The sequence below is a fragment of the Acanthisitta chloris genome, unplaced genomic scaffold (assembly GCF_000695815.1).
Source record: "Acanthisitta chloris isolate BGI_N310 unplaced genomic scaffold, ASM69581v1 scaffold22457, whole genome shotgun sequence".
NCBI classification, from domain to species: Eukaryota; Metazoa; Chordata; class Aves; order Passeriformes; family Acanthisittidae; genus Acanthisitta; species Acanthisitta chloris.
The window spans coordinates 12,279-26,119 of NW_008682349.1; the positions used below are offsets into that span (position 1 = coordinate 12,279).

A 13,841-nucleotide genomic window follows, 5' to 3' on the forward strand; every position below is an offset into this window, starting at 1 on the left:
CAGTGTGGTGTAAGATACTGTGCTTTTCTGTTGTTTAGGTTTAGAAATCTTTGTGTACAGCTGCTTATTGTTAGACTTACTCCTTTAAAGCAAGGACTGTGCTGACCCCACTCCCTTGTGTTCCTGCTCTTAAAGAAGCTCATGGCTTTCAGTGCTGGAGTGGCAGGGAAAAATGATGCTATGAGAAGTGTGTTCCTGCAGTTCTTTGCATTGTTTGTTAATCTGAAAGCTCACAAGCTTCTTGTGACTGAAGAGGAGGGAGTTAGAACCTTGTCACTTAATGTGTGTGCCCACTGAATATCTGCAGTTCCAGCTGTTGTGTGTGCTGTACTTTTTCCTTCTCTGTGGCTGAATAATCCCTTTGATGGCATTTTCCTGGTTCTCTCATTAAAAGGCAGATCGGGAGCGGCGCAGAGAAATTTCCTTACTAGATGACATTTCATCGCAATGTCCGATCGTTTGGGGCAAATAACCAAGGGAAAGGATGGGAAAAGCAAGTACTCGACTCTCAGCCTGTTTGATAAGTATAAAGGAAAGTCAATAGAAGCTATCAGAACTACAGGTAAGGAACACCTTCAGAAAGCTCCTTCTGATGTCTTTCAAGAGTGTTGTTGCAGAGCTCATTCAGATTGTTGGCCCTCTGGGTAGGGTGCCCAGTGGGACACAGCTGAGTTGCAGAGTGTTTGTGCTGGTGTCTAAGTTTGTGTTTCATTAAGACTTCAAGGGAAATGTCTGTGCTGTTGTTACTGTGGAGACATGGAATTACACAGAACTGCTGGGGCCTGTTGGACCTTTTGTTTAGCCTGTGTCCTTGCTGCAGAGTGGGCAAGTTGCAAACTTGAGTGAAAGCCTTACCAAGGTCTTAGGCTGTGCCAGGACAGGGCATTTCAGCTAACTGAAGTGCCCTGAGCTGGTCAGGGCTTGTGTGATGTGAGAGTTTAGGACTTTTTGCAGTGGCCAAAAATAGATAGTGATGGTAAAAAAAAATGAAAACCTTGCCTGGACTGTCTCTGGATTTGATGTGAGAATAGAAAGCAAAAAAATAAAATGCCTTCTTAATAAATATGGTATCTGGTGGGTAGAGCTAGAAAATTGAGACCTGTGGGCTCCTGGCTTAGGTTACCAGTTTGTCTGCTATAAGATGGACTTGGGTGGCTGTTTGCCTAAGCTGTGAAAGGGTGATGCTGCTTCTCCTTGTTGAAATGAAAGAGGAGGATTTGCACAGGTAGCTAAAAGACTCTGAGAGGTCTTTGTTAGGGAGAATTGTTTCTCCCTCCCTCCCTCCTGCTGCAGGAGCTGCCTGTTAGCCAGCTGCTACAGCTGACAGCTGCTTCACCCTGGTCCTGTGGGAAACGACCTGTGTGTTGACATAGCAGCAGAAGTTCTGTTGAGGCTGCACACAGCCACAGTATCCTAATTAGGGTTACTTATCTGGCAGGGTATAGCCCTCTCACCTCTTGCTGTTCCTTTCTCACTAGTTATTCCTAGACATGGCTTACAGAGTCTTGGGAAAGTTGCTGCTGCCCGGCGCATGCCACCTCCTGCAAATTTGCCTAGCTTGAAGTCTGAGAACAAAGGAAACGACCCCAACATCATTATAGTACCCAAGGACGGTACAGGATGGGCAAACAAGCAGGATCAGCCAGACCAAAAGAGGTAGGTAGAGCCAGTCTTTGCTAAGTTTTGTCAGGCAAGCAGCAGTGGTCATAGAATCATAGAATTTAGGGGTTGGAATGGACTTTAGAGACCGTCCAGTCCCACCCCCTGCCCTGGGCAGGGACACCTCCCACCAGAGCAGGTTGCTCAAGGCTTCATCCAGTCTGGCTTTGAACACTACCAGGGTTGGGGCAGCCACTGCTTCCTTGGGCAACTTGTGCCAGTGCCTCACCACCCTCATAGTAAAAAACCTTTTTCTAATATCTAACCTAAACTTCCCCTCCTTCAATTTGAACCCATTACCCCTCGTCCTGTCACTGCAGTTCCTAACACCGAGTCCCTCCCCTGGTCATGTGCTGCTGTGCTGTGTGTTGGACCTTAGAGTAACCCTGTTGTCTGTGCCAGTGTAGAGCCAGGGTTAGCTTAATCTTTTAGCAACTGCCATATTGCCAGAGGTTTTTTCTTGCCTGCCTTCCCCTTTGATCTTATCTCTGCTGTCTCTGTCCAGTTCCAGTGCGACAGCTGCACAGCTGCCGGAGTCGCTGCAGCAGCAGGGTTTGCAGAAATCTGTCTCCAATTTACAGAAGCCGACACAGTCAATCAGTCAGGAGGTAAGTACAAGTGGTCTCTGACTGCCACCCTGCTTCCCCTGTCCCCACACAGCTTGAGGGTTTTCTTTAATTGCCTGTGTTGCTTTGCCCAAGTAAGAATCAGCAGACTGCAATTTTCAGAACAGCTCCTGTATCATCAATTCTTGTGGAATTGACTCTCCTGAGTCCAAGTTACTGTGCCCCAGGAGTGCTGTGCTGCAGTTAGAGTATAATTCTGTGTACATTACCTCTATCTTTAGTGTGTGTGCAGAAAGTCTTGCTTCAATCTAGAAAAAAATGCCTGGAATGTGAGATTGCTGGTTAGCACTTGTAAACTATTTTACTTTGGGTCTAATTCAAGTGTCACTGGGTGACAACATATCTTTCTCCCAGCCTGATGAGACTTGGTAAGAAGAGATCTGGTCATGTGGGAGAAGTAGTCAGTGTCAGGACCTGAAAAAGCTATGGCAAGTAAGAAGCTGCCCCAGAGAGTGCAAAGACCTGGCCCCTCTGTGCAGCAGATTTCACACTTTTAGTTTAAAATAAAGATCCCACCCCTTGAGGTTCAGGGAAATCGGGACAGGAGTTATGTTTTGAAGTGAAGAAGAGTGGTTAATGCATGAGAAAGTAGGGTAACCTTCAAGCTGAGGTGTAGAATGGAACAAACCTAGAAGATTAAGGGAGACCATTTGGGAAAATGCAGCAGAAAAAAGGGAAAGCTTGATTGGAGTGAGGGAAGGAAGAGGAATGGTTAGAGGAAATAGCTGGTGAAGGTGAGCAGGGGAGACATTAGAACAGGGCAGAGAAGAGGATTTTTGCTGTAGCATTGTAGTACACTGGAGTGGGAAACAGCTGACTTTAGCCCCAACAAGAATCTAGGGAGACCTGTGGTATGCAGTGGCATCTGGGTGATCTGAAGGTCTGAACCAGAGCAGGTGCCAGCCAGGAAATGAGAAACAGTCATGAAACCTCACTGATCTGTGGGTATTGGGGTTTCTTTTTCTGCTTTATTTTCTTCTCAGAGTACAAATTCAGTGCCAGGTGGACCAAAGTCATGGGCACAGCTGAATGGAAAGCCAGCAGGACAAGAAGGTGGTGAGTATGATAAACAGAAATGGAGCTTCTCCCAGGCAGGCATGGGATGGGGCAGGCTCCTTTTCTTCCTTCCCTCCCTGTCAGGGCTGTCTTGTTTACAGTGCAGTGGGGCCTTAGGACGTGCCCTGTTGCCACTCTGTGCAGTGTGTTGGCTGGAATGATGCAGCTGCATCTGTTCAGGTCTGCCAGTGCAAGACATGGCTTGAACAGAATGTGTCGCATTGCCACGTTGAACCAGAATGATTCATGCTCCTGGGAAGCGACAGGGAGTTTTGGGGGAGGTGAAGGTTTTGAAGGAGAAGGGAAATATTTTGCCCACTCACTAGCATCTTTCATAAGCCCAAAGCAGTGTGTAATAAAGATGCAGAAAACTGTGTGAAAGTGGGGAGGGATTGGTTTAGAAGAGAAGAAGAAAGGAAGAAGAAAGGAGAGGCAAGGACACTGAAGATTGGAAATGTAGGCATCTCCATGGCTAGTAGCATGGGGAGCTTCACCTAATTGGGTAGTTAGAAGTGAGGCTGTAATGTTCATGCTGTGCACATCCTTGGTCCAAGGGTATTGCAGTGTCCGTGGGTGGAAGTGGCAGTGAAGCTGCTGCAGATTGCACTTGCCAACACATTGTCTGAGGCCTTTCTATTAAGTCTCCCCCAGTAACTGTGCTGCTAATGGCTTCTGCTTGACTGAGAATCCTGAAGCAGTGTTAACATAAATTGGGAGTTTAGTTGTCTCCCATTTTCACATGGGAGGTGGTTTCCAGCTGCACTGAGAACTGCTATTAAAACTGCAGTGAGAATAACAGCTCAGTTCCACTGTTTTAATGGGAACAGACCTGGAACCATTCAGTTGTGGAGTGAAATTGCAGAGAGATTTGAAAGAGTTGAGGCAGCTGTGGATTGCACAAATGGAGGGGACGAGCTTACCCTGAATTAAATGAGGCCCTTAATGAGCCTCAAAGGTGCAGTGTTAAAGCAGAGACTTGTGCTTGCCTGAGCTTGGTGACTGGTGCAACCACTGTGTAGTCTTTGGTTAATTGGTACTTTTTAGGGTCTTGCTGTGTGGACCTCCTGTACAGCCATTTAGAAATCTAATCATCTAACGATGTTCTTAAAGATTTCATGAAAACTCATTCTAGGTCACACTTATCAATATAGAGTTCTCAACCCAAGAAAACAGTTGCATATGTGGCTAAAAGCAGCTTAATTAGAGGGTAATTCAATCACAGAAGCATCAGAAATCTGGCTGAAAGGACTTCTTGGGCCATCCCATGCTCACATCTTTTCTCCAGTGGCACTGAACAGTTGCTTTTCCTTGTAAACTAATACAGCAGTTTCTAGTATTATGGACAAAGGAGATGTTACATGCAGCAGTTGCAGTGTCTTCCCTGGAAATTTCACATGGGAGTCTTTGTGCAGTGTGCAAGTTCCAGAAAGTGGAAATTACTTAAACCAATTCTTGGCTCTTTAGGACAAGGAAGGAGAAAGATAGATGAGACTCTTTTGCCAGGTCGTCAGTACTCATTGCTGGTACTGCTAGGATGATAATTGTGAAACGCCCTTTTTAAAAAGAGCATTAGCCAAGTAACACTAAGAAACAGTTCTCAAAAAGGCAATTTTTAAAATGTTTAGTAGTGCAGTAATGCTGGCAATTTCCTTTTGCTCCGTGTTATCTTGCCAACAGATTTAGGAGAATTACTGTGTTTTGTGTTCCAGTCACTGGCAGATCTTTAGCATTGACAGAAAACTGTCATTCTGGGGTGACTGATGACTCAGCAAGACAATTTGCCAGTGACTAGAAATGAACCTGGCCTGATCTGGCCAGTGATCTGTGTCTTAAAAACGCTGCAGCAGGGAGGAGAGTGGGTACAGCATATAACACTGCTCCTTTATCTGTGGTCTTTCGCTGATATATTGGCAAAAACTGTAACAATAGACTTCCCTGGTAGAGTGAGATCTGAGAGGAGGAGTCTGAATAGAAATGTCAGATACTTGATAGCAGGGTTTCATCCATAAGCAATCCTGCAGAATTTGTCTCTCTGCCTCTGTCTGCATTTGTACTTGACAGAAATAATTGGAAGCTGAGAAAGTTCACTCTGACTTCGTTGAATATGAGAATTTAAATGAAGATCCCGAGTTAAGAGTGTGGGAGTGCTGGGTGAGGACATGTGTTGTCGTGTTGGTGACAGTGTCTGAGAGCGTTTGGGATGTGAGCTAAGGTGCTGGTACGATAGTAATTTGGGTTTAAACATGCCAGAGGCCCAGATTCTCAGGAGACACATTTCCAGGCTGCTCTCATAAGGGAATTGAAAGAATGGAAAGACCTACTCTGAGTCCCAGTCTTATTTGTCTGACAGGTTCAAGGGCCTCAAGCCGACTGTTATCCTTCTCTCCCGAGGAATTTCCGACGCTGAAAGCAGCTGGCGAGCAGGACAAGGTTGGCAAAGAAAAGGGCGTCTTAGATCCGTCGTATGGGCCAGGACCAAGCCTCCGCCCCCAGAGTGAGTGGTTGTGTCTCTGCCTTATCCCAGCTCAGAACCACACAGGATGTGTGTTGGGCAGAGAGTGCCAGTTCACAGTAGTATCAAGTATTCCATCCCTTACATTTCCTTGTATCTTTTTATGAGCTTATCTGTGTCAGGCTGCTTAGCACATGACCACAGATCCTGTGGTGTGGATGTTCTGTGGTCCAGGCAGCCAAGTATGGACCTGTCATCTACTACATTGTTTAATAAAACTTGCTGTGGGATGTTGCAAAGCAGGTCCCTTCCCCTGGGCTAGGGGTGCCTAAGCGAAAGGAGTGGGTGGTATAATGTGGCTTCTCCTTGAGTGTTTGTGCATCTAATTGGCCTTAATTCTGCAGGGTAAGGACTGTGGAGAATGGGAGCAGAGTTGGTAGGAATTTAGGCTTATTGGGAAATAAGGACACCACTGGTGCAGCAATTACTTGGTAACAGCTGGTGCTGCTCATCTTTTAAGAAAACAAACACAGCTGAAGACTTTCCTTGGTCCTTGATATTTTTCTACAACCTTAGTGTAATTAGCGCTTGAGGTTTCAAGACTTTCTGGCAGAGTGACTATGTCCATTTACAAATACTGAGATAATTCTTACCTCCTTTCCAGATGTCACCAGTTGGAGGGAGGGCGGTGGGAGGAACATAACCTCTGCCACGTCTCTGACCGCCTCCCCTGCTGAGCTGGGCAGCAAGACCTCCAGCCCCGGGGACGGAGCCCCCTCCTCGGCGAGCGGCAGCGACCCGAAGGAGCCGTCACTCCGCCCAGCTCAGCCTGTCCGCAAAGGGGCTTCGCAGTTCATGGGCAACGTCTACCAACCACCCACCTACCACGACATGCTGCCTGCTTTTGTGAGTGACCCTTTCTCCACAGCTGTGTCCTCTCCTTGGGTCTTGAAGCCTGGGGGCGGTTGAAGTAGCCGAGATGTGTTCTCAGTTGGTTTCCAGAGCTTGCTCTACTCTTGACCTGTTTTTAGTTCTCCCAGTTGTGCATTTACTCTGTCATGCTAGAACAGTGTAGCCTGTCATGCTAGAATAGTGTAACCTTTCTCAGCCCAAGGAAAAGTTGCCCCTTTCCCTCTGGAGCTGGAGAAGGGAATCCATTCACACTTGGCATGTTGGACAACCAGACACAAAATGTTTGTTGTGCAGGTGCCGCTACTGTGCACAATTTGTAACCTATTCAGGGTAAACCTTCCTGTGGCACGGAGAAAAACCAGACTGTTCTGCTTTGCCTCGTTCCAGATGTGTCCACAACAGCCATCTGAGGCCCCTGCATCGCTGGACCGAGGGTCTTTCCCCCTTCCTCAGCTTCGGCTTGAGCCCCGAGTACCTTTCAGACAATTCCAGATGAATGACCAGGATGGGTAAGGCTTCCAGCACTGTCCCACTTGAGAAGCAGGTTCAGGGTGTGATATGGACCTTAAACTAGGCGACAATTTGGGCCAAGGGTCCTGTTGCATGCGTGAAGCTGCAGGCAACCACAGGTGAAACCTGATTTTTACCCAAAGCAGCAGTGCTTTGCTCCAGCCACAACAGGAGCTGAAATGTTGCAAGAGTTTTAAGCACTGTGTGTCTGGAGAGCAGGTGGACATGAGAAGTAGTGTGATCCTGGAAGGGTTGCAGCTCTGATCTGTAAGCCCTCGGGAGTGGGTACTGGGTAGACAAGGGAAAGAAACCTTGCTGGACAGGGGGAGAAACTTGGATGTGTTGTATATAAGTGTGTGATAGAAGAGGAGTGACTCACTGTTACGAACTCAGCTCTGCATTCTTTGCTTTGGTTGCTGTTTCTAACCATTTTTCTGCATTTTCCTGCAGAAAAGAGAACAGGCTCAGCCTGTCCCGCCCAGCACGGCCGGTTCGGCAGCCGATAGAGCGAGCGCCTCGGCCCACCATCATCAACGCAGAGAACCTGAAGGGGCTGGATGAACTGGACAACGATGCAGAGGATGGATGGGCAGGTAAAGTGCTCCCATTCTTGAGCTTCAGGCAACAGCTTAGGAGGTGAAGCAAAGTAGTTACTCTTCGTGAAGCATGAAGTAGCCAGGATACCCTAGAAGGAAGGAGGGGAAGCAAAGAGTGGTTCGCATAGTTGTGATACTGCTGTTGGTGTAAATGATGACACAATGGATCCTTCTGATCCTTCCATCACACTTTGCTCAAGGAATCGGATCTGAAGACTCCTAAAATCTGAAAACACCAAACAGCTGGAGGATAGCATTATGTCTGCTGGGAATAGGAAGAGTTAGTCCTGCCTTTTCAGTTATGCCATTCGGTATCCAATTGCACACAGCCAGGCTGGGTGGCTGATTCCTTATTTGCAGCTCCCATTCCAGACTGTTTGCTGCTCCTCCTCTGGGACCAGCCCAGCTGTTCAGCAGTGTGTGTCCATACTGCTTGCATCATCTCTTGCTTGATCTAGTTGAGGATGTCCCTGCTTATTGCAGAGGGTTGGGCCAGATGACTTTAAAGGTCCTGTCCAACCCAAGCTGTTCTGATTTCTAGTACCTATGGTGGACATTTGGCTTTGTGATTGATTTGTGCCAAGCCTGTGCATTCTGTAGTATAGTGCCAGAGAGGGCATAAGCTTTATCAGGACAAGGGACCTGTTTCTTTCCTCTCATATATCCCTTTTCCATTCTTGCCTTTGTAGGCATTCATGATGAAGTGGATTACTCTGAGAAACTAAAGTTTAGTGAAGATGAAGAAGAGGAAGAAACTCTTAAAGATGGACGACAGAAGTGGTAAGCAGTGGCTGTGTTTTCACCTGCAGTTGTTTCAGTAGAAGTGACCAATACCAGGATCTTTCAAAACTTGTTCCAAATGTTGAGGCTTGATCCTTCTGATGCTGTGACTTTGTTGATTCTACTGGCTGTTGTTTGATATTTGTGGATCTTGAAACTGTCTGCCACCTTGTCAGGCTTTGTTCCTCCTCCCCTTTCTGTGTCTCACCTTTATCCTGCTGCACAATGGTGGAGTTGATCCTTATGCACCTTAGGAGAAGCACATTGTTTGTTCTGGTGGTTTTTTTGATCTTTCCTTTCTATTGCAGTCAGTTGCTTTTCCCTCTTGATGATGGTTCAGGTGCTTTCTGAGGCAAGTAGCAAATGCAATAACAAAACTGCTTATGTGGCAGGAACAGCTGGGATCCCAGAAGGCAGAGACAGTTGTCCCTGAGCTCTGCAGACAGTGCAGATGCCAAGCACACCTTGGAGGAAGGGAAGAATTGGGGCGATTCAGTCGGCTTGTCCCGGTCAGTCCGGAAAGTGCAGGAGCCACAGCAGCCTCCAAGGAAGCTGAATGGCTGGAGCTCTGCATTGGAATACCAGGTGGGTTGAACCCATGTGAGTGGGTTGTGCTGCTGGATTAGATGTATCACTGTCCTTAAGAGGCCACTTTGACATTTCATTAGAAATGGGATGCTGATGAATTTCTCGATTCTTGGTTTATATCCAGCTGTAGAGAAATCCATCTGCATAGCACTTCCACTAGGGAAAAGAATTTGAAGCTGCTCCAGAGCAGTGGGGTTGTCAGTGAGAAAATGGAGCTATTGAACCAGATAACAATAACTCCCTCCACTAAAAAGGGGGATTTGTGTGCGTGAGTATAGAGAGGAGGGAGTCAGCAGGGGATTTCCTCAGCATGGGATGCAGAGCTCAAGATACTGGAGATGGTTGGATCATGCTTATTGAGGGGTGTTTTTTCTTTGGCAGAAGCCTGCGCTGGGAAGCGTTCTCAGACAGCAATCCCTTGAGGATAAAGAAGAAAAGGTTCCCCTGAGACAAAAGTTTGTGCACTCTGAGATCTCGGAGGCTGTGGAGAGGGCCAGGAGGCGACGGGAGGAGGAGGAGCGGCGAGCCAGGGAGGAGCGCCTGGCAGCCTGCGCTGCAAAGCTGAAGCAGCTTGATCAGAAATGCAAACTGGCTCAGAAGAGTGGGGAGACCCAGAAACACACAGAGAATGAAGATGTGCGACCCCCAAGCACAGAGAAAAGTGCTGTGCAGGAGAATGGCCATGCTTTCCGTAGAGGTAGGGAAACATTGCTTGCCTCGCCCTCTAAAAACTGCTTTATTTGCTGTTGTGCTGATGCTTTACCTGGAGTGGGGGAGTTCCTGGGAGGGAGTGTGCAGAGGGCCCTTCAGTGGCCCTTGTGAGATCAGCTGCTTCACATGTTTTGCAGAGTAGTTTGCATTGGTGACGAAGGTTCATTAAAACAAGAAAAAGCTATTAAAACAAAGGCAAACTTCTTTGGTTGCCTTTGTGTGTGCTCAGTCAGCTGTGCTAGCAGAAGCCTTGTTGGAACAGGTCTCCAGAGCTGCTCATGATTGGATGGTAATACTGAGTGCTCATGGCCACAGATCAGAAAATCAGTCGTCAGTAAGTGCTGGCAGGTTTAAGGACTGACAGGGGAAATGCACTTTTTCCCCAATGCTTGAGCAGAAGGCTGATAGCAGAGGAGGATCTTAGAATTTATCACTAAAACCAAGATGGATAAAGCTCTCTGGAGCTGGCAAGGCAAATGATGTGCTATATGATTGTAATAAAGTTCAACCACATAGCACAGCCAGGGCATGCCCACACCTGTGTGTGTTGTGTGGTGAGGGATCAAGGGGATCAAGCTCTGTCATGAGCAGAGCTCTTCAAGGCTTATTTTCTTCTCTGCAGCAACCCCTGAGTTTCACACACAGGATGTTTCTGTTGGCTATCTGGAAGAGGAGACCCCTGCCCCAACAGCAGCAGCACAAAGCAGCAGTGAGGAGGAGCTCAGAGAAGCTCCTTCCCCAGCACAGGAGTTCAAGTACCAGAAGTCTCTTCCCCCACGATTTCAGAGGCAGCAGCAGCAACAGCAGCAGGTAATAGGTGTGACACACTCTCTTCCTGTGGACCCACACAAAACCATTGTGTTTGTTCAATTCTCAACACTTTCAGTCTTCGGGCTGGGAGGTGATAAATGAGGTTTTACCCTGGTCTTTTTCAGTACTTTTGATCGTGGATGTCTCTTGTCTGATGGGGTAAAAGGGCTTTATATGGGTTACATTAATTTTCCATGCATTCTGTGATGCTGGAGCTGTTGTGGATAGGGCTGTCCATGGCTGTCAGAAATGTTGGCTTGTCTTGCACAGCTGTCTAGGTGTCTGTTGACAATGGGAGCTCTGGTTTGCAAATGTGCAGGAAAAGCTGAGGATGTTCCCCTTCCTGTCCCCAAAGTCAAGAGAGCACCAGTGGCTCTTGGTACTTGCTTTAGGCCTGGTGAAGCCTCTGGTGCCTTGGGTGGGCTGTGAACCTGGTGTACATCTGTTTTTATTCTCTGGCACAAGATGAGTTGTTGTTCTTCAGCACTGCTGCAGTGACAGGGAGCTGGATACACAGGCCAAGGGAAGGGAAAACCTTTGGGGTTCAGCTGCTTTCATTTCACTTAGCAATTGCTGTGCCCTAACCCTAAGCAAACTGTGCTTAGGCTGGCAAGTTGTTGGGCTGCTTCTTAACTGACCATGAGAGGTGTGAAGGGACACACTTCTTGTTCCACCTCTTGCCTTTGCAGAGGGCTGGTCTTACTCTCATCTTCTACCTGCACAGCGTTTTTTCTGTGAGGTTCTTTCAAATCACTGTTTTCTTTGCACCATAAATTTGTTTGGTCTGAATGGTTTCATTTTTTTTGTTGTGTTGAAGACTCTCTTCTGGGCATCTGAGACACCAGCCTGAACTGCTTTGTGCATCTTGCATCTTGCCTGACCTCTGAGTGCTGTATGTGCTGTACGTGCTGTTCAGCTGTGCTTGCAGATGCAGTGAGTCTCTGTAGGGCAGCAGAGTCAAACCGAGGGACAGGCTTGAGATAATGCAGAGTTAATTGCCATCCTTCATAGAATAACCACTTGAAATGTGATATAACCAATGCTGCTGCAGACCTTAGAGAAGAGCTCACAATTGGCTTTTGCTTGGGAGCTCAGTAATTGCTCCTTTACAGATGTTCCCCTGTGCTCGTTGCTCAGCAGTTGACATTTTCGTGATTCAGATGTGCAGCAGCAAATGCTGCTTAATGTTACTCTTGAAAAGAGATGCTCTTAAACTAAAAAGAATTGGATGTGTTTGCTGCCATGCTAATAATACACAGGTCATTGCTACTGGAAGAATGTGAAGTTTTATTCTATTTTCTCTTAGCCTCTGTGTTGTTAGTATGTATGAGGCAGTGTGTGTTGTGGCTGGCTTGTGTTGCTGCTTTGGTAGCAGGAGCTTCATGAAAAGAACAGAATAAAAAATAGTGATGGTATTGTAGATGAAATATTTTCTCCAAGGTACCAGAGGACTAGGTGATAATGCAGATATAATCTTCGCATTTATCAGAGCATTTCTTGCTGTAATGATGTGTCAGGTTCAGATTTAATAAACAGTTACAGTGTCTATGGCACTGTTGTGTGCTTAGCTGGAAAAGATGGTGGAAAGTTTGACAGGTCAGTAGATGTATTTCATGTTAATTGGAGCTGTTCACTGTTTGAAAGCTTCCTTCAGTACACAAAACTCCCTTTAAATACAGGTTCTTCTTGGACCTTTAGCAAAAGTTAGATGTCAAATCAAATGAACATCATGACAGCCCTGAGCTGAAGGAAGGTGGACTGGCCATGTGGGAGATGGAAAACAGCCTGAAAGTGTCCTCCCATCTCTGGAGGGCACACAGGAAATACTGTAAATATTAATAGGTCTCTTAATTGAGTTTGGTTTGTTTTTGTCTAATGTCTTCAGCTAACATGAGTGGAACTAATATATATACACACACTAAATAAATTAGACTTGCATTTCCTGAAAAGTACAGCATCTAAAGTATTTGGTTCCAATTAGGAAGTGGTGTTTGACAGGAAGCTGTCCTGTATCTCATGGAAACATTGAGAAAAGATGTAAACTCTGGTCTTAGAGCTGATCCCTTGTATTTGGCCATGTAGCCTGGCCCATAGGGTATGATAGAGAGTAACAACTGCCACGTTCCCAGTTGGAAGTGAATTGCCCTTCTCTGCTCCACCCTCCCATCTGATCCGGGTTTGAGCCTCTAATAGGTGGCATGTGTTTTCCTTTGGCTGACCAGCGTGTAAGTGTGATTCCTGGCTCCACAACCATTCATGCCCAACGGCCCATCCTCTTCCCTGCAGGAGCAGCTGTACAAGATGCAGCACTGGCAGCAGCAGGTCTATCCTCCCCCATCCCACTCCCATCCTCAGCGCACGTTCTACCCACCACACCCCCAGATGCTTGGCTTCGATCCTCGCTGGATGATGATGCCTTCCTACATGGACCCACGCATGGCCCAGAGTCGCACTCCGGTGGATTTCTACCCCTCAGCCCTTCACCCTTCAGGTAAGGTGTTTCCAGTGTTTCCCTTTATCTTGGCTGATGAGTTGGTCCATATCTGGAATGTTGCTGTGTGCCACCCTTCTTACCTCTGTCCAGACTTTGCATCCTGTCTGGCTGTGATTGGCCTTCTCTAGGGATGAGAAAGGGTTGCAGTGAGAGCTGGTGAGGAAAGGGGAGGTTGGGAATGAGGACATGTCTGTCCATCCCCTGCACTGCAATGGGAGACCTTCCCTAACAGGTTTGGAGCCTTAGCAGGTCTGACTGATCTTGCCCTTTGGAGGAGAAGGATCAGTTTGGCAGTTAGTATAATTATGTGGAGTTTTAATAGATCCCTTCAGGAAATGTGGTGGAGAAACCCTGTGGTTCCTGAACTGTGTGCTCCTGGCACCTTCCTGACTTGTTAGTGATCTTCAGAAGTGTGAATGTAAACATCAAGATGTATAAATCATTCTCTTGAGTTTGTGGCTTGTTTTCACACACCTGCTTGATCCCAAGCCAGTGATGCTGCGTGGTGCCTGTGCAGTCTGGGTTCTGAGAGCTGTGTCACCTTCTGTATCACACCAGGCTTATTTCCCAGCTGTGTATTTTCCCAGCACAGGCTTCTCTCTACCAGAAAGGTTTCCATGGCTGCAGTCACCTGCTGCCCTAGAAGG

At 47.1% G+C, this 13,841-nt stretch overlaps 1 protein-coding gene across 1 annotated transcript in view; it reads left to right on the forward strand.

The window, feature by feature from the left end:
• The first annotated feature begins 394 nt into the window (after window positions 1–394).
• Window positions 395–13,841, forward strand: part of PRRC2B (proline-rich coiled-coil 2B) — a 28,621-nt gene continuing 15,174 nt past the window's right edge. The window contains exons 1-13 of the mRNA XM_009078504.1: window positions 395–562; window positions 1,479–1,656; window positions 2,165–2,267; window positions 3,269–3,341; window positions 5,692–5,835; window positions 6,458–6,699; window positions 7,093–7,214; window positions 7,666–7,808; window positions 8,501–8,591; window positions 8,984–9,176; window positions 9,561–9,876; window positions 10,513–10,700; window positions 12,987–13,191. Coding sequence (XP_009076752.1) covers window positions 448–562; window positions 1,479–1,656; window positions 2,165–2,267; window positions 3,269–3,341; window positions 5,692–5,835; window positions 6,458–6,699; window positions 7,093–7,214; window positions 7,666–7,808; window positions 8,501–8,591; window positions 8,984–9,176; window positions 9,561–9,876; window positions 10,513–10,700; window positions 12,987–13,191 — 2,113 coding nt within the window. The 5' untranslated portion in view covers window positions 395–447. The remainder of the gene's footprint in view (window positions 563–1,478; window positions 1,657–2,164; window positions 2,268–3,268; window positions 3,342–5,691; window positions 5,836–6,457; window positions 6,700–7,092; window positions 7,215–7,665; window positions 7,809–8,500; window positions 8,592–8,983; window positions 9,177–9,560; window positions 9,877–10,512; window positions 10,701–12,986; window positions 13,192–13,841) is intronic.